At 39.9% G+C, this 25,033-nt stretch overlaps 1 protein-coding gene across 15 annotated transcripts in view; it reads left to right on the top strand.

The window, feature by feature from the left end:
* Nucleotides 1-23,388, top strand: part of LOC112567040 (dystrophin-like) — a 172,543-nt gene extending 149,155 nt beyond the window's left edge. For 14 of the 15 annotated variants that reach the window (XM_025243511.1, XM_025243515.1, XM_025243506.1 and 11 more), the window contains 11 exons: nt 1,601-1,767; nt 3,844-3,955; nt 5,379-5,515; nt 6,140-6,214; nt 8,425-8,469; nt 8,851-8,917; nt 9,253-9,344; nt 9,948-10,182; nt 12,882-13,041; nt 18,351-18,428; nt 19,320-23,388. In XM_025243511.1, the coding sequence (XP_025099296.1) occupies nt 1,601-1,767; nt 3,844-3,955; nt 5,379-5,515; nt 6,140-6,214; nt 8,425-8,469; nt 8,851-8,917; nt 9,253-9,344; nt 9,948-10,182; nt 12,882-13,041; nt 18,351-18,428; nt 19,320-19,432 (1,281 nt within the window). In that variant the 3' untranslated portion in view covers nt 19,433-23,388. The remainder of the gene's footprint in view (nt 1-1,600; nt 1,768-3,843; nt 3,956-5,378; nt 5,516-6,139; nt 6,215-8,424; nt 8,470-8,850; nt 8,918-9,252; nt 9,345-9,947; nt 10,183-12,881; nt 13,042-18,350; nt 18,429-19,319) is intronic. The other variant, XR_003099724.1, reaches the window with a different exon arrangement.
* Nucleotides 23,389-25,033: the final 1,645 nt, after the last annotated feature.

Genomic DNA, 25,033 nt, shown 5'->3' with positions numbered 1-25,033 from the left:
AGAATAAATCACACAATAGCACATAATGCAATTTTATTTAAAGTCATTAAAAAAAAGTCTTTGTCATCATTTTTTTTTTAATTTATATCAAACTTTATTGTCTCTCCGAGGAAGTCCAAGACAGAGATTTTTCTTATGCTCACAAACCCAACCACATATACAAACATAAAACGAGAATAGCAAACATAATGAGCATAACAAACATAATATGAGCACTAGACAGCATAATTGGCAGACATACCCACACAAGACATTCAACACAAACATGCATACACCTTCTAACATGAACATGTGAACTAAGAGCCCTTGTGCCTTTTATTTTGTGTGGTGATGGCTGCTGGCACCAAGTTTTTCGTGCACATGGCACTTTGTAGTGCCTGAACAAGGGCAACTGCTGAAAGTTGGGATGGAGAGGGTGTGTTTGGTCTGAGGGGATGTTATGTGCCATCTTTCAGACTGCCTGAAGATACAAGTCAGAAAGTGGCAGCTGTGGTGTACCTGTAAGCTTATTTGCCTGTTGGATGGACGAGGAGGTGACCATACCAGGTGGCGATGTTAAATGTCAGGATGCTGTCAACAGTCTCCAGCATCCCAGAGCTGACATTAAAGCTTTGGAGTTTCCTCAAAAGGTGCAGTCTTTGCTGGGCCCGTCTGTACACTGGGTGTGCATGATCGTTAAAGGAGAGCCTTCCATTTATCACTGCACCAAGGTACTTAACACTGACAGCCCTCTGTACCTGCTGTCCTTTGATTTGGATTGGTGGAGAGAGAGGGGTACTGCCATCTCTTCCACCGTATGCTCTCCCCAAGGCCATCTCCTCCCGTTTTTTCTCAACATTCAGCTGCAGGAAGCTGCAGTCAAACCAGTCCTCCAGTTCCCTCACACAAGCCGGGTACAGTGACAGGGACTGCTTGTCTTTGAGGCAAGCCACCAGGGCCATATCATCTGCATACTTAACAAGTTTGAGAATAGCATTGTTAATGATAATCTCATTTGTTTATACAGAGAACATGATAAAGGAAAGCACACATCCCTGAGGGTTGTGTGTCCTTATGTTGACCGACAGGTAAGGGAGGGGTCAGAAACATCATACATCCTGATCACAGAAAAAGTATCAGCTAGCATGTGCCGCTCAGCACCCCTCACTTTAGCTTGGAGAGTAAGATAGATGAACATGATTCCTCAGTATCATCCTGAAACACTTCAACAATATTTTAAATATTTAACTGATATTTAAAAGCACACATAATTTTCAATAAAAAAATATGTCTACTGTGTTTGGTGTTAATAAAACCCTGACAGGAATTAAAAAATGTAGGCAGCCTTTATCTTAAATAATTATTGTTTTATGCAGGTCCTGCTCCCTACTGCTTGTGGTAGGCCTACATTGGGTGCCTTGTCTGTCCAGATCTCCCCAAATCAGATTGGTTATTAATGTGATGTTCTTTCATAGGTTAAGTTTGAACTGTCATATGTGATTGCTGGACATTCAAATTCTCCAATAGCCAATCAGAATTTATGAATTAAGAATTTAAGAATCAGATAAATCGTTTTAAATTTTGGGCACTTACACTTTGTGTTGCTGTGGAAATATTCCAGGCCAAAGGTCGACCAGAGATTCAAGTAGGCCACTTTCTAGACTGGCTTTCACTGGAGCCCCAGTCTCTGGTGTGGTTGCCAGTGTTACATCGTTTAGCTGCTGCTGAAACTGCCAAGCATCAGGCAAAATGCAACGTTTGCAAAGATTTCCCTATTATTGGCTTCAGGTGAACATTTTTTACATAATTCTGTTAAACCTCTTTTATACAGTTAACTAAAGAAACAAATGATTATAGCCGAAGTAAATTGTTTATCATAATGGCAATAATATCCTGTGAGACAAGGATTTAAGCAAAGTTCAGTCAACATTCCAAACAGCGCTTTCACCTGATTAACTCCCTTGATATGTCAATTCACTGCACACTTCTGACTTCTGTAGTCAGAGTGTGTTAATGTTTGTAATGGTTATTGTGAAAACTTGACTAAAGGTGACTGTTATACAAATACAATGATTACCATAACAGCACTTGTACATACCTACTTTTGGGGGTGTTGGAGGGGAGGTTGTTGTTTTGGGAACTGTTTTTGCACAATCTTGCCAAGGTGAAACTGTAAGAGCTTGTGTGTGACAGCCTTGTTTGTGGAGCTGTTGACCATATGGATGTCACTTTTGCAGAATCATCATGGGAGACATGTAAACAAACTGCACTGCTAGGCGTAAAAATCCAGTTTAATTCAAGTATTAGAAAATATGTATTTAATATATAATATTAGCAAGTGATTTTATTGACCCTAAAACTTTTTCATATACCCCCTTATTTCTGATGCAAGCCAGATATATGTGCAATATTTGGCATGAGATCCTTTCTTCAAAGGATGACAGTTTGGAAAATATTTTATTTTTATTGCTACTCTTTCTTAGCACTGGAGTGAAGTTGGCTTTGTAACAGCAATAAGTTCTAGAGATTATTATACAGTGGTCAAAATCTAAATCAGTTCTGTGACATAAACTTACTTAACATTGTTGAATTTGAAGTTTCTTTAGCATTATATTCTTGCTTTGAGAGTTCCTCACCTGCAAGATTTTGTCCTAAATTAATTATGGTTGAAAAAGAATAGAATGGGGTGTATCAGGTGACTGATTTGAGAAGGAAACAGGTCTCTATGAGATCAGTCTATCCAGAACTGACTAAGAGATTAAATTCAAAACCATTGTACTCAGCTGTGCAATGTTCAGAAATATGTTTTCACTAGAACTTTTCTGGTCATCAAATATAGACAAAATAAGATGCCTGGAAGTTTTTTGGTTTTTTTGGTTTCTTTTTTACTGTTTTTGCACTGTATCCAAAAGTTAGTGGCTGATCTCCAAAGACTGACAATGAGGAAGGTGTTGTTTGGGGGCCATCACTGAAACACTTCATAGACATTGACAGTGAAAACACAGGGAATGAATTTCATTATTTGTTAAAAAAAAAATTATGATCAATGTGAAGATAACTTACCACTTCGATGTACACTGTATTTACCATCCTAATGCCTGTGAGTTCCATGCACTGCTATTATCAAGAAATAAAAAGAATTTTACTAAATTAGTTCAGTTTATTAGGTTATTAGAAGTGTGACAGACTAGTTGAACAGATCTAATGTGTGTTTATATTTTATTTATATAAGTAGATAAATGTGTGTAGATATAGGAATGTGCTTGCATGCATATACAAGTATGTAGGTAGTTATGCATATTTAATATTACAGAAAGAATTGTGCTTATGTGTGTTGGTACAGAACTATATTTATGATATTATATAGGTTTTAGATTGTATGTTATGTGAATAATTGAGTTTTAAATATCTCAGTTGCCTGGGAGGGTGAAAGAACAAAGTGTCTTGTTTCTATTCTTGCACTGAGATTCTTTTTAGCAGTATATTCTTTGCAGTGAGTCATTTTTATCTGCAGTGTGCAATCTTGTTTAATCACTGAATATTTTGCTCATCTATCCAATGTCATTTGGTGAAGTACATTTGTTTCCACTAAGAAATATTTATGTCTTCCTTGAGTAACTTTTTCGAAACATAAAGTAAAAAATCCACTGTCTTACTTTATGTTGCCTTTTAACTTTGATTATGTCAGGAAAATGCAACTCCTGAAACGTAGTAAACGATAAGAGTGGCGAAAGGTCCATTGACTCAAGACTGTATATGAAGAACTTTTGAGTGAAATAAGAGAATATCAGAAATCTATTAACTAGGAAATTGATAGCATTGTAAGAAATAACAAATTCTGTGTGTTAACTCATTTTCTAACAGGTATCGGTGTCTGAAATGCTTCAATTTTGACATGTGTCAGAATTGTTTTTTCTCTGGTCGACTTGTCAAGGGACATAAACTCAGCCATCCCATGCAAGAATACTGCACAACAGTAAGTCATGCCTCATGGACTCAAAGGTGGTATGATTACAGTAAAAAATGATAGGGTAACTATCGTAATGGTTATAGAAGACTGCAGTTTGAACTGGCTACAGTTAAGGGGCGAAAAATAGGGTAACTATGACATCCACTGTTATTATGGAACTGCCTCTGTGGCCATAACTACAGTGAAGGAAAAATAACAGGGTGACTGTGGCAATGGTTGTTATGGAACTACACCTTTGGTTGTGAGCTGACTTTAATTATGTTACTCATTAAGAGATCTGATGAAAATAAAATATCTTTGGGGGATGAAAATTAGTATACAGAGTAACACATTTCGGCTCTCAGCTTTGTCAAAACTAGAATAATACTTTTCAGGTTTTGGCATGGGGTTGGAGAACATGATAACTGTTTTTCTTTTTCTTTTTTGTCTCCTCACCAGTTATTTAAATTAAGGCATATTTGCCATTTGTGAAAAATCAAGCTATTAGAAATATTCTGTTAGGAGCTTTAAAATTTCTTAATTTTTCTGAAGAACAGTTATTTGCCAAAGCCAGAATTAATTGTTGTGTTGAGAAAAATCATCATAGATGAGTTTTGAGCTAGATCCTATTGTCAGTTATAGTAGTTTGATGATAGCAGACAAAGTCAACCTTTAGATGCTTCCATCTAATATAATCTAGATACATAGAGAGAGGGCTGTCATAAGTGTTTTGAGTTCTACCTGCTGAGTGCAAGCATGTTTGAGATAAGAGTAAAGCATCTCAAGTTTGGGAAGCAGAAGACAGGTTTTTAGACGTTTTGATATTGCTTAAGAGGCCTGCATTTTGCACTGGCATAGATTTTGGTTTATTGTAATGATTTGGGCTACTCAGGAGGCTATGTAGTCTGGTAGTCAGTGCAATTGACTGTGGAGCAGGTTACTGATTTGAATCCTGCTCAGGAGACTGTGTAGCATAGGGGTTAGTGTTTGTGACTGTAGCTCAAGAGGCTGTGTAGCATAGTAGTGTTTGTGTGTGGAACTCAGGAGGTTGTGTAGCATAGTGGTTAATGTTTGTGACTGTGGAGAAGAGTAGTTAATGTTTGTGCCTGAAGAGCTCAGGCTTGTGGCTAAAAAACTGCTCTTCCCTCACCCCACTTATTATCTGCTGAGAAGAAATGGGTACAGCAGCAATGGAAGGAGAGGGTTGGCCTTCACCTTCCAAATGCTGGTTGTTGCAAGGACTAAACTTACTAACTTTGTTTATAATTTGTTAGTACTGTGTTATTATGATGGTGAACAGCTTTCTTTAGTCATAGACAAGTTACAGAAAAATGACATGATCTATTTCAAATTTGATCAAATGTGCTAATGAGACTAGAATGTAACTTCTATAGCACTAGACAGTCACCGTAAATGGTATTTTTAAATAACATTTTTTTTTTCATTTCAGACCACATCTGGTGAAGATGTGAGGGACTTTTCCAAAGTTTTCAAGAATAAATTTAAGTCCAAACGACATTTTAAAAAGCATCCTCGACTGGGTTATCTCCCAGTACAGACTGTACTGGAAGGTGACAGTCTTGAAAGGTGAGTGGTTTATTACTGGTTTACTTCTCAGTAGAGACTGTTTTCAGAAAGGAAAGGTGAATGGTTTATCAGAGATTTGTTTCCCAATGCAGAAAGATCAATGAGTGGGTTGGGGATTTACTTCTCAATACAGACTGTTTTAGAAAGGGGAATGAGTCATTTATTAGTGTTGTTTCTGCCAGTGCTGACTTTGTTGGAAAAAATAAGTTTTATCTCATATTACAGACTATCACAGAAAGGTGACTGGTTAATCAGTTTCTACCTCCCAGTACATATCTTTGATCCAGATGGTTTCAGAAGGACCTGAATTTACATATACATATCTGTATGATGACATTTTTATATCTGTGTATAGTATAATAGTATAGCAATAGCTTCAGCTGACTAAAATGTTTTCCTCATTGTTTTGGTACCTTCTTATGGTTGCCCTGGCAATATATTTTTATTAAATACAGTTGTTATTATCATTGCAAAGGTTTTATACCCAATTTTATTGTGCATCATTATAATTTATTTTGCACACCATCATGATGCTTCCTTGTGATGTTTGTATGTATGGTACCTCTCCTCATCACCACAGCACAGCATCCTGATGTTTTCCTTGTAATGTTTTTTGTGTGCCAGCCCAGCTCCATCCCCTCAGCACAGCATCCTGATGTCCCAAGATATGCACTCACGCCTGGAACTGTATGCTTCAAGGTAAGTGACTTTTACTCAGTCTATAGTAGCTAAGGAAATAAATGCCAAATCAAAATTTTTTTTTTAGTTTTGCAGGCAATACACTGTAAGCTGTCCCACAAAGGGGTGGGTTTATGTATATACAGCAGGCAAATGAACTTCTTGTGGACATGACAATGACCAACTTTATTTGTCCCAGTGGGCAAATTGTGGGCAATAGGTGCTCTAGAAATAAAGTTCATTGCAAGGTGCAGTTAAAAATATTACCAAATGAAAAAAAATAGGTTAGTGACATATATATAAAACAAACAAACATCAAGGATATTCATGTGCACACCTACAGGCATCACACACACACACACCCTCCCCCACTGACGCTTCATCTGAGGTTGAGCAGCTGGTTTGGGGTTTTGAGGCTGAAGTTCACAGGTTACCAATATCTGCAAAAAATTATGAAACAATTGTTCACTACACGAAGCACCTTAAAAGCGATATTCAAATACATGTATAAGCATGTAATTATTTGAAAAACAAATTTCGCAGCAACCACAAATTTATACACAGCTGGATTTGTGAAATCTTCCTTGAATATGCATGATAATAATGATTCTAAGGTGGCTTTTGGGGATGGATGGTGGGTAGAGATAATCTTGCTCAGTGCTGCTTGAAGAGCAAAAGAAGATGAGAGACTGGAAAGAAAGATAATGACCTGCCGGCTGATATGTTATTACACCGGGTACTGGTGGACAGTGGTAGTCTGATCGTCCCTAAAGGTGTCATCTTCTTTGGTTATTGTCGGAATCCTGGTGGCATTAAATTTCCTCCTTACCTCCACCCACTGCACAGACACCGTCTCTGGTTTAAATTTAAATTATCTTTCTCATGGTAACTTCCTTATTTTCCTCCTCCTCGCTGTGTAGTTGTTTGTTTGGTGATGGAGAAACTGGAAGAGAAAGTTTCACTGTGTCGTTAGGTAACTACGAAAAAAAGTACCTTTTACCTCTCGCTTAGAGGCTGCAACACCAGGGGTTGGTCCCCTATCCTCTCGGTTCACAAAATGGTCAGTAACATGCCTACCTCTTCACTGTCGATTCCGATTTACTTGCAGCCTCTACCCCCTTCCCTAGGGGGACATAAATCCAACATTCTCAATGCACGAATGTTCTTCTAGACGTTCAGATGTCAGGGAACTAGTCAGAGTACTAGGACTGAGTGCACGTGTGCAGGTGAAAGTTGTGAGTGATGGGAGTTTTTGAAATGTGTGCCTCTTAGATGTAAAACAAGAAAAAGAAAAGGTGTGACTGGAGAGGGAGAGAGCGGCCAGAGAGGAGAGATTGGGGTAGAAAGCAATGAGCGAGAGGAGGTGAAACTGGACGCTAAATGGAGGGGAGGCGGATTGTATTTCTTATTGAAGGGAGAAGCCGCTGCCGGGACAGTGTGAAGAGAAAGGGATTCAGAGAGAGGTGGACGCGATTTTCAGAGCAGAGAGCCATTGCCTAGAGCAGTGGTTCTCAACCTTGTTTGATGTACCGAACCCACAAGTTTCATATGCACATTCTCCGAACCCTTCTTTAGTGTCATCACGAATTGCGGGTGTGTCTTGACCTCAAGACAGTGAGTTTTAATAGTGTGCAAGGAATTCAGTGCACTTGGTAGATGTGTTAGACGCAAGGAAGAACCATTGTGATAGTGACTGTGTTTTCATAGTTTTTTAAATTATTTTTTTTATTAATAAACGTAGGCAGACTCGTACAGGCAAATCATTTTGTTTTATTGAGAGAAAGAACGCGCAATTGTCCAACGCCGCTGGTGTACTCGAGAGAGTGTGAGTGAGAGGCGCTAGCGGTGTCGTGACATAATATATGATAAATCCTCAGTGTCCAGCGGCCTTCCGACTTCAAGCACGTCCAGTGAGAATATGATACCGCTGAATATGCTTCCTACCCAAGGCCCTCCTACCTCAGGCCTGGAAATTGTATACTACACAGAGCTGATTCAACATCTGCATGTGTAATGTTTGGGTGTTCTTTCACATTGAAACACCTGCTTTGGGAAGGCCTCTTAGGCTTAATCAGGAAATTTGCCTTTGGTTAAGTTTCAAATTCATGACTGTGTATATTGTGTATTGTAACAGTTTAGTTAAGAAAAGTATTTTACGTTGCATGATTTTAATATGATTACTTGTGTGCTTAAAAGCATTAATGAATACTAGTGAATGTTTATTGTCACAGGTTAGCAGAAGTGGAACAGAGGCAAAACTGTTCTTCTCCAGACTCGTAAGTTACATTTTTGATTGTTGATAGTGTTGCAAATACACATTTGTGTGTGTGTGTTTGTGCATACATTGGATATTCAAATGTATGTCTGGTAAAAGCATGTACAAGGTCCTGAGACATATTTTAAGCCAGAGAGCTTTTCATAAATTGCTACAAAATTTTTGCTACAAAGATTTTGCTACAAACTTTGAAGTTTATAAATCATGAATACCACAGATATCAATGGCTACAGATGTGGTTGTTGACAAAGCATATATATTGACAGATAAGAGTGGCTACCAAGGTGGTTGTTTACAAACTATGCATGCTTGCAGACATCAATGGCTACAGAGGTTGTTGTTTACAAAGCATGTAGGTTAGCAGGTTTTCCTTTGCTTACAGGGAGGATGAGCACCATTTGATTGCACAGTACTGTTCAAGTCTAAATGGGGATCCATCAGCCCAGGCTGTGAGCTTTTCTCTATATATATATATTACAGTATGCATATTGAAAATGATTATTTATCTTGTGCACCACAATGCCTGAGGGCTGTTCATAAAATGTTTGTAATGTCTGTGGTGTGGGTGACATATTTGTGATGTAGGACAGCTGAAGAGCCCCATGTTGGTTGTGGATGTATGACATTAAGAAGTCATGTTGGCTTTGATTGATGTGTGGCATTTGGCAGCTGAAGGTCATGTTAGCTGTTCATGACACTTTTGTTTATCAGCTGAAGAGGTAATTTTTGCTGTGGATAAAATGTGTAATGTCTTTTTGCTTTGCATGTGTCTGGTGTCTGACAGCTGAAGAGCCCTATGCAGATTATGTTGGCTGTTGATGCTGAGCAACAACAGGAGCTGGAGGCCACCATCAAAGAACTTGAACAAGAGAATAGGTGAGACTTGCAGAAGATCAAACAGTTCTTTAGAAAAAAAAAAAAAGAAAACTTCCAGGGTGAATGGGCAAAATTTGTTGCCAACAGATATTTTGTAGAATAATGTTTTGGTGTTCTTATCAAATACTGAAGAGAATGGATACACAGTTCTTTGGTTCTGTCTTTGAATGTTATGCAGAATGTATTGCTATTGCAGAGTAATGGACACACAGATCAGTTGAAGCAGAGCCATAGTTACCCATGCGTCATGGAAACTGCATTAACATAGTACAAAGATCTCTGTGTTGTCTGCATTTTGTTGCACTTTGAACAAAGGAAACTGGGCAGTAGGGTGTTTAATATAGCTGTTAAAGGAGACATTTCAGGAGAAAATAATCCCTGAATGTTACAGTGGATTTTACCCCAGTGTTATTTGTTCCTGCTCTCTAGCAATTGTGACCATTCTGCATACTGTGAAGTCAACTGACTTTCACACATCTGTTAGTAAAATGTACAGAATGAGTTAATGTAGTTTGGCTGTCTGAATGTAATACACAGACTAATACAATTCTGTGGTAATCTAAATCTGGTACTGTGGGTCACAAAAAAGTGGAATTTACACAGAACACTACAGGAAGAGTACAATCGGCTACGGGAAGCTCGTGAATCAAGGGAGAGCAGCACTCTGTCAGAAGATGGCGGTAACATCAGTGGTAACATTCGTGATGAGGAAATGCTGGCGGAGGCCAAATTGTTACGGCAGCATAAAGGAAGACTGGAAGCACGCATGCGAATTTTGGAGGACCACAATCACCAGTTGGAAGCTCAACTAGCCAGACTTCGACAGCTGCTGGACCAGGTAAGTGTGAAGTTATGTCACAAACAGATGAGAGCGAGTAGCCATTCTCAAAGGTGGGATGTCTAACAAATCATTATTAAACAGTACTAACTGCTGCTCTTATGCAAACCAGATGTGCTATAACACAGCACACATGTCTCAGCGGAGTATTCAGATAAATTACTCGGACAGGTTTTGTCCACTCTTTACTTTTTTCCTTTATTTTGGGCATTTCTGTTTAGATTGGATTTTAGGCAGTTTAGCAACTAACAGTCCCACTCAGCATAAGGAATGCACTTAAATCTGGGTAACACCCACCTGTAGAAGCTGCTGCCTTATCCTAAGGGATGAACATATTACTTCCTTTCTTGTGCTTTTGTCACTAGTAGCTTTTCACTGTACCTCTTAGTAAATTGTCAAATTTGAAATGAAAACTCTCTGTGTGCACTGTGTATACTGTTGACATCAAGAATTTCATTATATATCTATCTATATATGACTTGCTTTGGTTCCGAATGTTGGCTGCCAGAGGGCTTGCCGAGACTTGTCAGCCTACCACTTCACCAGAGGCTAAGGGTTGGTTTCCGTAGCTGCTAGCAGTGCACTTTTTATGGTCCATGATCCAGGCAATACAGGAGCCGAAGTTTCATTGCACTTTGAGGCTACTTAGAGGTTGTCAAAGGTCAGCCCAGCCTTTATGGGCAGCAAAGGTCAAGTCGTGTGACAAGTTTTGGCTGCTCTAGTCGGCCGATCTATCCATAATTGTAGAGACAGCCCTCCCAGCCTGTAACTCACGTGAGGCTTGCTAAAGATGGCTGCTGCATACTTGTTGCTGTATAAAGCGGAAAGAAATCTTCTCAGAAACAGAATATTTCACAATCAAACTAACATCTATTCATGGGATGACATAGAACTCTATCAAGGATTAAGATTTCAAGTAATGACATCCTGGAGATTGTCAATAACATACAAGCGGACTTAGTAATTGCAAATCGAGGGCGCAATGTCACACCTACATTGCAAGTGTGTTTAGCCCTTCATTTTTATGTAACAGGCGCCTTTCAGAATGTGTGTGGTGTGTGTGTGGTGTGTGTGTGTGGTCTGTGTGTGTGTTTGGTGGGTGTGTGTGTGCCGAACTAGTAAGAGTCTCCCAAAGAATGGCTGGCCAGATTATTAACCAAGTCAAGAAACTGAAAAAATACAAACCCTACAGTGACATTTGCTCATTTTTGACACGTTACACTATCACTATTGACAGTCTTTGAAGGCATGTCTGCATAAACAATAAAAAGTACGAAGTACTTGTACACAAATGTTTTCTGCAAGAAGGAGCAGTTTACACTGATGCTGCTTCTTATACATGTACAATGCATTAGTCGATTCAACATGTGTTAGGCTAGCTAGTATATTTATCCACTTCGCCTTTCTTGCTTTTTATATGGTGGTATATTTTCTTCGTCTCTCTTCCCATCTGTTGCTGAGAATGACATAAAAATAGAAACATGTGGCGTATTTCAGCTGAATTATAACGGTACAAATAAACAAAGGTATGCAGTACCAATGTTGTCATTTCATCTACAGACTAAGGACTTTGTACTTCTATATTTACAAGCGTTTCTCACAAACACTTGGTTCTTTTCAGTCAGTTTAAGACGCTTACTAGTCACTGTCATTGACACTGATCTTGTTGCCTTCTCAAATACTATTTGCCAAAAAAACTGAAAGTCATGGAAATACATGAAATAGATTTTAATAGAACATAATACTTCATATACCATACACACAAAATGCAGCATATTTTAGCTTTTCGTACAATGTGAAAAGATGTTAAATCGTCCTCCAATTCTTGGGGAAAACCCGCGCATGTACTACAAGTTGGTTTGTGCGTTCACACGCATGGATTTTCCTAGGTGTTCCCTAGCGTCAGAGTGTCAAGGCCACTTGTGCAAGTGTAGATGGCCCAAGAGCTGCGCTGCGGTGAAATGGGGGACAAAGCTCGCATGGATGGCGCTCACCTGTTGGACTGGCCAGCTCTCGGGAGGTTAGAGGTTTAGCGACATGGAAAATGCCTGCGCGATGAAACTTCAGCCCCAGATCATTGTGGTTATGCAGACTAGCACAACAATTTCAGTGACTATGTGTTAGGGAGACGAGGTATTGATATTATCCCAGCAGGAGATGACCAAATTCCACCTTGCAGTCTTAGTGCAGCATCCGTCAATCAGGCGACTTGTAGCAAGTAGCTTGTAGCATCTGCTAAATTTTCTTGGGAAAAAAACCTTTTTGTACTCTCTTCTATCATTACCTAAAGTTCCTGCTTAAAAACTCAACTACCAGATGCAAGAACCTGTGAATGATCATAACACAGTACGAAGGATGGTTCTGATTTATGTAAAATTGGTGTAGTTATAGTTTGAGAAATTTCTTAATTTGTTAAGTGTAGTTGATATAATGTGGGATATGCTGGAAAGTTAAAGGATTTGGCAGCATAAGCAATAATCGTGCCCTCAAAATCTCATTGAAGGCTTGGTGGCAGTCTTTGCAGTTTGGACAGCTTTAAGCATTTCTTCTATTTTAGTGATAGTATATATATAGAGAGAGAGAGTGTGGAGTGTCTTAAAGGAGAGAGAAAATGTACTGATTGTAATTTGTCAGTCCTAGGGGGACTGAAGTCTGGCTTCCATCAACTCCTCACCATAACCTTGATTGTAATTTGTCAGTCTCAGGGGGACCGAAGTCTGGCTTCCATCAATTCCTCATCTCGTAGCACACCCATCACTACCCCATCTTCCTCCCAAAGTTCATTACCAGGTGGACTGGGCCGATATCGCTTCACACCTACTGCAGAATCTTCACAACATCTAAATGGACATTCTTCAGGTAGTAAGTCTTTAAATAAATGAAATGGTTTTATCACAGGTACCAAGCAAATGTTAAGATATGTACAGTATTCCAGTTTTTCTTGTGAGACTAAACTATTCTCAAACCTAGACAAATTGAATGTATGTCTCACACTGGGAGAATCCCTTTTCTTGCTAAATAAAATACTGAAGCTCGCAAAGTCATGAATATAACAATTTAAAATTGCTACTTCAAAACACTGGTGCATTTATAAACACCTGTCATTTGGACCAAGCTCCATATCACCCCCATATATATATACACAGGATTCCCAGGTCCTTACAAGGTCCTTACATATTGAATTTTCGCCGTAAGGCCTTATAAGTCCTTATATTTGCCATGCGGTCCTTACAAATTCTCACACAGGTCCTTACATTTTCTCTGTGACCCTTACAAGTCCTTATATCGATAAAATATTACCACAAATTTATTTTCGGAGTCGACTTTGGCGCAAAATACCGACGATTTTTCGCCGCATGTTTGGTCTACACATCTGTACAACACTAGTTGCCCTTCCGTATTCGCAAAAAAACACTCTTTTTTCAAAAGGTCTTTAGAAACTTACTCTTTCTTGAACCTTGATCTTCTAGTACTACTGTGCATAGCTCTATTTCTCTCTCTCTCTTCCCATTAGAGTGTGTGTGCGAGAGAGAGACATGAACTGACTTTTGTATTACACCAAAGAATGGCTTTCAGGTTTTGCAATTATTATTACTTAGATTTCTAGAAAACTTGGAACATTAACGGTGTATGTTATCAGTGCGCTAAGGACACTTTTTAAGTTATCTAATCTAAATATGGCAGACAGGCATCAAAATTAACTCTTTGATTATTTATTACTAGAAATTAAGGTGACCAGACGTCCCGCATTTGGCGGGACAGTCCCGCTTTTGACCTCGTGTCCCGCCTGAATATCGGGCGGGACGCCCAATGTCCCGCTTTCTGGCTTTCTGGCAAGTCCATCAAATGTCCCGGTTGTCTTTAAAAATCACTTTTTTCGGCGTTTTTTGACGGTGACGACACCATCATCGGCACGTGTCCCGCTTTCGCCCCCGAAACGTCTGGTCACCTTACTAGAAATACATGTATTAGAGAACATAGAGAAGACCACAGATTCATAAATAATACATTTTTCCGACCATACAAGAGAAAAACTTAAGCATTGATGACTGTCACTTAGGTCCTTACGAATGCATGAAAGGTCCTTATAAGGTCCTTACTTGGCCCCATCCCTGTCCCTGGGAACCCTGATACACCTCCTGTCTGAGTCGAATCCAGTTCGCCATGACCAAAGATACTATTTAACTAATGTCAGTGGCCATGACCATAGTGTGTCATGTAAGACCACATTGTCCGAACACTGAAAGTTGAATTGGCTCAGGCTAAATGAGTGTCTGAGCAGTAAAATATGTTTGGTTTTAACTGAATATCTGCATTCATATTTAATAAGAACCTCAAACTAAAAAAGTAAAGACAACATGTTTTTTAAACAGAAAAATTGTGGTAAGATAAATTGTATGCATGCGCTATTGTGAGATTTTAACTTGTCTGTGTATACATTTAATACAAACATCCAAAGAAAAGAATGATGACAAAGGTTTTTTAAAAAAAAACAAAAAAAAAAACAAGAAACTGATTTAAGACAAAATCAGGTCATGTGCTCTTGCCTGATGTGTTCTCTGAATGTGCATTGCCAAGTCACCATTTGTACTATTCCTGAGGACATGACTGTATGGAGTTTTACTAACTAGATGCTTCAGTTCCAGCTATCCACTCCTGATTGGTCAGACCTGACCAATAAACAGGGAGAACACAAATTTGACTCTCCCATCTCCCTCTATCCTGCCCTTGCCAGCCAGTGAGCTCTCACATCAGTTTTTTGCCTGACTTAAGACCTGTTTCAGCTACCTTGTCTCATGGACAAGCCGTGTGCGGCCTGTGAAATCCGCTATTTAATATGTTTGCTGTGCTGTCTGTCCTATGCTGTTCTTTCTCTGCATGATGCCACTGTTTACAGGGCTGGCTTCCTTGCCATGATAGAGCCTTAGTTGCTGGCTCAGTGTAAAATACTGATCCCCCCCCCCACCCTGACTGCCTGTCCTGTTCTGCAATTTACCTTGTGAAGTTTGCTGCTACTTGGCCGAGGACAGATGGGTGCAGGTAGTTAGAGACGAACCACGGCGGGAAAGTAAATACCTTAGCCTGTTAAATGCTATTTAAAGAGTGAAATAAAGTAAGGTTAGGCAGTTATTAATGATTTGTCCCTGTACACTAACAGCAGTTTCACCACACCGCTACATTCTTCATAAAGAGAGAGAAGTAGAAAGACCATATGGGGTGGCGATGCAGTGTGTCCCCTCCTCCATGACTATGCGGGTTCCCATGGTGTCTAGTGCACTTCTTCATTCAGATGATGGGGTAGAAGATGTGTGTATTGAGTGTTCCGCTGGTGGCTTAAAACCTCCACCTACCTCCGAGTCACTATGTAACATGGAGCCTTCATGGCCACACGGGCAACACAGGGATTGGGATGGAGTTTGATATGCTTGTGTCACCTCCGCTAATTGGTTCCTTTACCTTCTATGTGGGCATGCGCGTTCATGTGGATTCATTTGTTGCCTACCCTTAAGACATGTAATAAGAACATGGCAGGATTTCAGCAAGCAGTTCGTTTGAGCAGGAGAAAAGGGCAAATTGTTCCCTCCACCCAAGTGTTTCACTGTGTGTCAGGTGTTCTTTTGGCTGCTGGTGGATCTGTTTGCCACACTCTGGAACAAGTTACTGACCTTTGTGTTGCCAGTTCTGGACCCATCAGCCTGAGTGGTGGATACCTTGTCCATCCCTTGGCATGGTCTTCGTGCATATGCCTTGTTCTGACAGTATTGTTTGCCCAAGGTCTTGGAGAAGGTGAAGAAGGGAGTCAATGTTGATCCTCAGGTGGCACTACTCAACTGGAGACATTCATGGAGCTTGGACCTGGTAGCCCTTTCCATGATAATCCCTTGGAAATGGCCTTTGTCACATGTTACTGAGACAGCCACGCAGCCAGATCTTCCATCCAGTACCAGAGCATCGCTGCCTTCTCCTCTGAGGATTATCAGGAGATGGGTCACCAGTAGGAAGTTCTCATGTGAAACTGTGGCATGAATCGCTGGTGCTAGAAGGCCCTCTGTGGTAGCCGTATACGAAGATCAGAGATACTTTTTCTGTTTGCTGTCCTTGCAAGGGCTGGAGCCCTCTGAGGTATCACCAGCTCCTGTGGTGGATTCTTCTTTTGGCTCTTCAGTGTGTTTATTGGGGAATTTCCGCCCATCCCAATAGAAGGCTATAAGGCCTTTAACACTGGTGCTTTGGGATGTGGTGGCAAATTAAGACATTCTGAGAAATCAGGGCAAGACCACTAGGTCCTGTCTTATTTCCATTTTGGGGTGGGTTCTCACCTATCAGAACTGCAAGATGTTTGAGCCCTTTTCCCTAGCTACGTCGCAAGGACTTATTTGGAAGACCTGTTTTTCATAGCAGTGCTTCGAGTGTCGGGCATTGTTGCCTTGTCTACAATCCCTTCCTGTATGCAGCTTAGGGCAGAGGGCTCAGTAACACTTCTCACATTTCTGGGGTTTTGGCTAAGAATAGGTTGCTCTGGTAGGGTCCTCAGGTCATCTTGCTTCCACTACCACAGGCAGGTCCCCATAACCCAGTTAGGCTGCAGAATCCAGTGTGCATCTTGCACATTTAACTGAAAAAAGAGGCTTTCTACAGGAAGGGCAGATATCCTTTATTTCTTTCTCAAGGGAAGATAAGACAGACACTGTGGTGCAGACTTTTGAAACTGTCGTAAGTCTGTCATTGGGGCAACTTATGTGGATCTTTTTTCCAGAACAGATACCTTGGTTCAGGCCAGGGCCATGAGGTTTGGGCTGTTGCAAACTAGCCTTGCATTCTCACGTAATGTAGCTCTGGAAGAAACGATTCGGGCAATAAGCTGGTGTTTGGATTCCATGTTCGCTTGGTTCTACTTGAGAGACCTGGCGTGCCATTCTGATCCTCTGAACACAGTATGTCATCTTGCAAAGTATGAAGAAGAAATATCATTTGGTAAAATTCCATTTTTTGAGTACTTACCAGATGACATGACTCACTAGCTCCCTCGCACATCCCTGCTGTAGACCTGGTGAAAAACTGGAGTGAGAGAGCTCACTGACTGACAAGGGCAGGATGGGGGTAAAAATGGATGAAATCTGTATTCCCTTTGTTTATTGGTCAGACCAATCAGGAGTGGACAGTTGGAATTGAGGCAGCTAGTCGGGATAACTCCATATGGTCATGTCATGTGGTAAGTACTCGAAAAGGAATTTTGCCATCAAAATAGTATTTTTGTTTAGTGAAACAGCGCTGTTGATTATATTTGATGTTAATAGCTGCTTTTGTCATCTGGTATCAGTTGGTCTTTTGGGCCTGGATTGGTTTAACATTTGGTGTTAGGATGATCTGGTCATTACAGGGTCTGTTTGAACCAGGCAGATGGTAGATTTGATGAGGGATATGGTTTGTGTTGCATGACCCGTTGCCCAATAAACAAGCAGTCAGTTTCAAAATGTACTTGATTTATTTTATAAGATTTCTGCAGAAAATTGTAATATATGGTAGACAGTCAGCTAGAAGCATTCTACTTTGAAACCTACTTGGTTTTTCTTAACATGCAACTTTTGCAAAAAAGTCATAATAGATACCAAACTGTTGGTTATAAGTTGGGTTGGAGAAGTAGATATAATAGGGACAATATTTATATAGAGAAATATGCTTGGAAAATCATGAGTCATAACTAGGGAAGGTCTTAAAAAGATTTTAGTGTACTTGTTGATGGTGCAGCAGAGAGTTTAGGCCATACATGTATAAAAGAATGCATGAATAGATTGACTGTCTTGCACATGCATGGTAACTTCTAGCTAGAACTTGGCACAATTTAAGAAAAATTATTTTTATTAATCATTGACACCTTTTATGTAATTAGCTGTAACACCTACCATTTTCCCGCTCCCTCTGGCACTTACCTACTGCTAGTCACGTATGGTTATATCATGGTGTTATCACATGGTGTGGTGGTTGACAGTGTCACATATGTTACCTGAATTTCTCAAAGAGATCATGTTACATGTTGTAACACTGTTGCTCTGTGATGTGGTGACACCACAATGGAATATGTTTCAGGGGAATATTTAAATGTAACTTGTGTGTAGTAGAATCTGGTATAGTGCTAACAATGTTGTATATTTCAAAAATTGCTGCAGGTATAGTAGGCACTGAGGAGACCAGCATTACAGCAGGTGACAATACTGCCTCCAGCATAACTACAGACAAGTCAAAGGGTCATTACACTTTCTTTCCTTTGCTAAAGATCTTCTGCCCCGCCAAATTTGTAAGATTATGTCTCTTGATCCTACCTCCATACTCAGCTGATAATTAAGGATCATCTGATCATCGGGGTAGTTGTTTTCATAACCCTACTGTTCACGAATTGAGAACATCATGTCTCCATCTGTCTTATTACTAGAGAATATAATGTCTCATCAATTTTATAATTGGAAAACATGCAGAGGCAGCCTTAGCAGGGCCCTGGGCAAGTGTCATATGGGGGGGGGGGGCCAAGTACTGGAAGTGTAAGCTATTTACCGTACCACAAGGCACCAGGCAGTCTTAATTTTATAGGAGATTGCTGGTTCATGACCCACTGAGGACTGTGAGTGGAAAACTTAATGTATCTACTTGGGAGAGGTGTACTTGATTATTCAGGGATAGTAAAGGACGCAGGAGACAACTGAGAACCCATCTCTCTTCAAGCCTAGACCACTTAAATTCACTAACACTATGGTCTGATACTTATATTGGAAGCACAAAGAAAATTAGATAACATGTCTTAAAAGAGGCTTGGAACCTTTTGGAAAAATATAGCTGACTTAATGGCAGAGTCTGTTAACTATCTTTGCTGTGTACCAAAATTTCAAAAGTCCTTTGCATACTTTTAAGGAAGATACAATAATCAGGTTGCCATCCTTACTATGTTGTAATTTTGTTTTTAGTTTTTAGTAGTTGCACTCATACATGATGGGATCTTAGTGTATTATGTAAACATGTATGTGCCTCTACCTGCGACATCTTAGTGTATTATTTATTTTACAGCCTTGATAATGTACTTGCATCATAATGAACTTTTGAAGGTGCGAGTTTAAGTAAAGGTTGCTTTCATGTGTTGTTTGCAGGAAATGTAGGGGAGCTCTTCCATATAGCAGGAGAAGTGGGACAGGCTGTGGGCTCATTGGTTACAGTCATGACAGATCAAGAGGGAGGAGTCGTTGAGGAGTCCAGACACTGACCTTCACGTCACTTGCACTTTAGCCCCATCTCAGGCTGTGGGCTTATCAAGGAGTCCAGACTCTGATGACCTGCACATTACTTTGCACTTTATCTCACTCTCAGGCTTGTAGATGCATCCATGAATCATAATCTTCCATCTTGTATGCAAACATTGATATGGCACCAGCATATCTCAGAAGACCTTTCTGTTTTAGACGGCCTAAGGTGACCAGACGTTTCGGGAAAGCGGGACACGTACCGATGATGGTGTCGTCACCGTCAAAGAATGCCGAATCAGCGTACAGTATTCCAATTTTTAAAGACAACCAGGACATTTGATGGACTTGCCAGAAAGTGGGACATTGGGCGTCCCGCCCGATGAGCAGGCGGGACACCAGGTCAAAAGTGGGATTGTCCCGCGGTCACCTTACGGGCCAAATAGTTTGACACCAAAAGACTGGATAATATATTAATGCTGTATTAACATCCTCTGGTGGTATGCTTAACAGACATGAATGCAATGGGGTTGGGTCTGTTTATTATGCAAATGAGGGAATAATACTGGGACAATGTTGGTTGTCAAATATCCCTCACCTGTTTGCAGAACTTTGTGAGCCAGGCTAACAGATTGACAAAGTATGAGATAGCAAAATAGTTTTTATATGAGATGAGGTTCTCTGTCATGTTTCCTAATACGAAATTTGTGTGTGTCTTGGACATGTCATGCTGCTCACTGCAGCGAGGGTTAGTGGAAATGGGGCACAAGAAATGGGCAACATTTGTAGATGTCCTCGTATAGACATTGATATGAGTTGGGCTCATTACTTGTTGTCTATATTCATATATATATATTCATGTATGCGATACCTGTTGTATACTCTAGTGGAAGTGATGTGGAGAGGATTGCCTATTTGTAACTCTTACGGTCTGGTGTCTGCTTCTGTTGTAGAATCCAGATGTGTACTTTGGTTTTCCTATGTTTTTCTATCCAGTCCTCTGGAAAATTTGATTTTGTGCCTTGGGATATATTTTGTTGCTATGTCTATGTCTATGTCCATTTAAGGTTGTTTTCAAACATTTTTGAAGCTGCATCTGTAAGAATGTTTAATCATCATTAACTATTTGCCATTTGTAGGTGATCTTCATGTTTATCATACTTTAAGTTGCTACTGTAACCTGTTCATCACATACATAATCAGGAACCAAGGACACATCCATATCTCCGAGTTTGCTATATTTCTGCTCAAGTACAGTTCTAGTAAACCCTCTGTAGGTCTTTTCCTTTTCCCAGTTACATGATCCTTCAGTTCTGCCTGTCTGTAAGGTAACAACTGGTGCTGGATAGTTGTGGACCCTGGTCTACAGCAGGTTATATTGCAGAGCTTATCAGATAGTAATAACATAACTCATGTTTCAAATTGTATATAGGATTTTAGATGTCACAGGCTGTCATAATAGGAGGCATTCAAGAATTGGGCATGATGGAAAATACAAGTAGGAAATGATGACATTTATGAGAATGGTGTATTACAGAAGAACTTGCACAGGATTAGTTGCTGTGATTATTTGACAGATGTAACCATTGTTCAGTGCCACACCTTACAGATATCACTAAGAAAGTATTTGATTGTTGGCACCAAAGGGAGGCAAAGATATCAGCAGATCAAGAGTCTACATGAATGTAACTGAAAAATAAGTTAAACACTAGTGGAGTACAATGAGCACTTGATCTGTTATATTGAAGTCTGCATATGTTTGTCCTGTCATATGACTAAAATAATAGAGAAGATCTGTGCATGCTGACAAATTTGATAGTACATTGATGGTATATTGATATCCTGTCATGAATGCCTGACAGCCAATTTAAATGGCATGAAATGTCCAATTAATAGGCACAAAGAGCTTTTCGCAACATAATGCTATTGGATTTAGCACACCTTAGCTATTCCTAACAGATTCAGCATTGGAAATAGTGGATCTGTCAGTCTGTCCCACACTGTGGTTCAGACCATTTTGACAGTACTTGTATGTTTTCCTGGGCAAGATTAGTACCACAAATCTTTCTGTTTGAGTTGTTGGCTGTGCAACTTCAGCATCTGAGAAAGCTGACAATTAGCCGCTGAAGTACAGACAAGGACAGTTTATTGTCTCCTTTGGCCTGTTCCCAGGTCCCAGGTTGTAATGCTTGGCTTGATATGACAGGCACATTTGTTTGCACATGTATGATATTGTTTGAATTCTAAAGATAAAAATATACTTTTTTTAAGAGAAATTATGCAGAAGTTGTTTTCTGTTGAAAGCAAATAAATTGATGGATTGACGGTTAGCAGAATCATGATTGCATATGTGCAGATGTGTCTAGTACACCATATCCACATTGGGATTTGGTGGATCATGTGTCGGCAGTCAGCAGACCAATCACGCCAATGTAAATATATACAACAAACAGAATGATTCTAAAATCTTTCTGATCATGCAGATTTATCTCACTTTTTATGTGATGATAATTAGAGAAATTTTTTGTATACATCTAACAAAGTTAAAAACCAGGCTGCATTTGGAACAGTCATTATAACGTGCACTCCACTTACCTGCAAATGCTGTAGACCCAACATTGACATGGTTATTGATTTTGTGTATTAAACTGGTCTAATAAATTGTGGTCTCATTGGCACAATGACAAGGCATTTACAATGATTGTGAGACTCTTTTGTGTCCAGTTTCTTTGTAACATCAACTTGTTCTTTCAACAACAGTGCCTTATGCTTGCCAACGCTGTAGAAGATGAGGATATTTTTAACTCATGCTTCTTCTCCACATGCACACACACAAATACACAGAATTTCAGTTATTTTGTTTGCAGCACACAAAGCAGTAGATGTATTCACAAACACAAAGGGTCTATGAAATGATTTGTAGCACACAAAGCAGTGAAAGTTGTCACCAAATGAGCAATACAATTAGAAGAGCTTCTGTAACTGAAAAACAATGCCTAGGTGTCCAGGTATGGGGTGTGCATACCTGATACAGCATTTTTATGAACCAGTGTCGCCATCCTGCTCATGAGTGGAGTGCACTGTCGATGTAACAAAACTGGAATGCTTTCCCCGACACTTCTATGAATCTTGCACTAATCCTGACCTCACAGTTTCTACTTATGCAGAGGTTGTGGTCTTTACAATGGTTGTGACTCTTGTGGTGTGCCATTTTAGATTGGGGATTTTCACCTAGAATTGTTGTCTATTACATAAGTCCGTATAGGTATAGACAATTTCAGAATTTTTGTTTTCCTACACTGTTGTGTTGTCTACCTAGACACAAGATCCCAGATGATACTCTAGCTGTAGAATTGTGATTGTGAACATGTAGCAGGTCTCTCATATGTGCTGTCAGGGTTAGTGAGATCTGCAACAAGCCAGCAAGATTGTGATGGAATTGTGCATCTGGAGTCTTGTTTGTTATGTCTATAAACCCAGTCAGATAATCTTGTATTTTTATTCTGAAACATGACTTTTGTGTTCTCCTTGCTAGTGTCTGCTGTTGGTGACAAAGTTTCATGTAATGCATTTGTATTATTTTGAGAGCTAGATTCTTCATTGGCACAAGAATATCAGTTTTTTTGTCTATATTGGGAATGGTTCTTCTTATTATATGTGACCTGTATGTCTTATGTTGCTGATGATAATGTTCACAGATTCAGATGAACATTTGCCTGCCACTACACTAACACTTTTTTTAATGGGCCAAAGTGGGTGCAGTTATACTCAGCAGCTTATTAAGATGTGTCCATCAATGAAATCTTGTGGGTTAGGTCATCAGCTGTCTTACTGAAAACAACATTTGATACAGTCTGTAGTTACTGTGGCAGGGTTAGTTTTAAAGGACAAACCAGATTATTAATCTGGTACATCAGCGTGAATGTATCAGACTGTGAAATTGCAGTTGACGAAGACCATTAAAATATCCTAAAATATGGCACATTTTCAGTACTGGTTTTGTGTGTCAAGTCTTGCATACAATAAATATAATGCTAACATTTATTAGTGCATGTCGAGATTTTGGTAAGTGGGACATGGTGGGCTACCTCGTAGGTCTGTTAAAAATACAAAGTTCTTGTTACTTAAGTTCATTGCTCACAATGTTTAGAGACGAGCCTTCTTTTGTTACACTTCAGAACACAGCTTGATAGTACAGCAGTAAGATCACAAAACTTTTTCACAGCTGCAGGCTTTCTTTGTAATACAAACCATCACAGGAAACATTAAAAAGGAACTACTTTCAACAGCAGATGTTCTAGAGAGGCAGAGAAAGGAAAAAACAACCTTGGGTCAAAAATGACATCCAAAATCTTTGTGACTGAAGGAGGGTCATTAAGAAAAAGACATTTACAATTCTGGCTCTCGCTTGATTAATGTCGACTGGGATTTTAATGTACGCTAGCCATCATATCATTCTTACATTCAGAATACGTGCTTACTCGTTTAGATTGGGACAAATGTATGACATCATGCATTCAAGTATTGCAAAAAGGTGTGTTAATTCAAGATAAGTTTATTTACAGAATAAAAACCACCTAATAAATCTTGAAATAATACTTTAACCCTAGATCTGATCCTACCTTGCCTAGCACTAGTCTACATCACCTATCTTCTACATCATCATAAAACTTAAGCACAAACACCAGAAACATTCTTAGCAACCTTGCAACCTGCGATCTTACTACACACAACAGTTTTAAGAGGGGTAGGGGATTGCTATTGGGCAGACCTGGGCAAATGCCGGCCCGCCTCCTGTCTCTGACCGGCCCGCCCGCCGGTATATATACTATATATACAGTATTGGGTATGATGATGATGATGATGTAGTTTTATAGCGCGCCAGTATCCGCATCACAAAGATGCGCTCAATGCGCGGTGATCCCAGCAGCCACCAAACTGCAGGTCAAATGAAAACTTCAAAAAAGTTTAAACAAGTGAGTCTTCAGATTTTTCTTGAAAGATCCAATACTATCAGACTCCTTGGTCGAGAGGGGAAGCGAGTTCCACAAAAGCGGGGCTACATTGGAGAAGGATCTGAAACCCGCAGTCTTCTTATTAGCATTCCCTGACTGAACACTCGGTCGTTCAAGTCTGAAGTGTGCTGCTGAACGAAGGTTCCGCTGGGGTTGGTAACAGCGAATGAGTTCTTGCAGATAGACAGGCGCAAGGTCGTGAAGACAGCCATATGTTAAGGTTAACAATTTGTGCTCAATTCGCTTCTCCACAGGAAGCCAATGTAGGTCACGAAGTACAGGAGTAATATGGTCAGTTGTTTTCTTTCCTGCCACTATCCTCGCAGCCGTATTTTGCACTCGCTGTAGCCTCGACAACTCGCTCTTTGAAATCCCCCAGAGGCAGCTGTTGGCATAGTCTAATGTAGAACCGATGAGGGACACAGCAACTGCATTTGCAGTCTTCTTATTAAGACTGGGTCGGAGTCGTCCAAGTGTGCGGATATGGAAATAACATGCCTTGACTACAGAACTGACATGATCAGACATAGTTAGAAGATTGTCAACATAGAGTCCAAGGTTCCGTACGGAGCTGGAGAGAGGAATTCTAGCTTGACCCACTTGGATGGA

Source organism: Pomacea canaliculata, linkage group LG6, assembly GCF_003073045.1.
Source record: "Pomacea canaliculata isolate SZHN2017 linkage group LG6, ASM307304v1, whole genome shotgun sequence".
NCBI classification, from domain to species: domain Eukaryota; kingdom Metazoa; phylum Mollusca; class Gastropoda; order Architaenioglossa; family Ampullariidae; genus Pomacea; species Pomacea canaliculata.
This window is presented reverse-complemented; position numbering and strand designations above follow the sequence as displayed.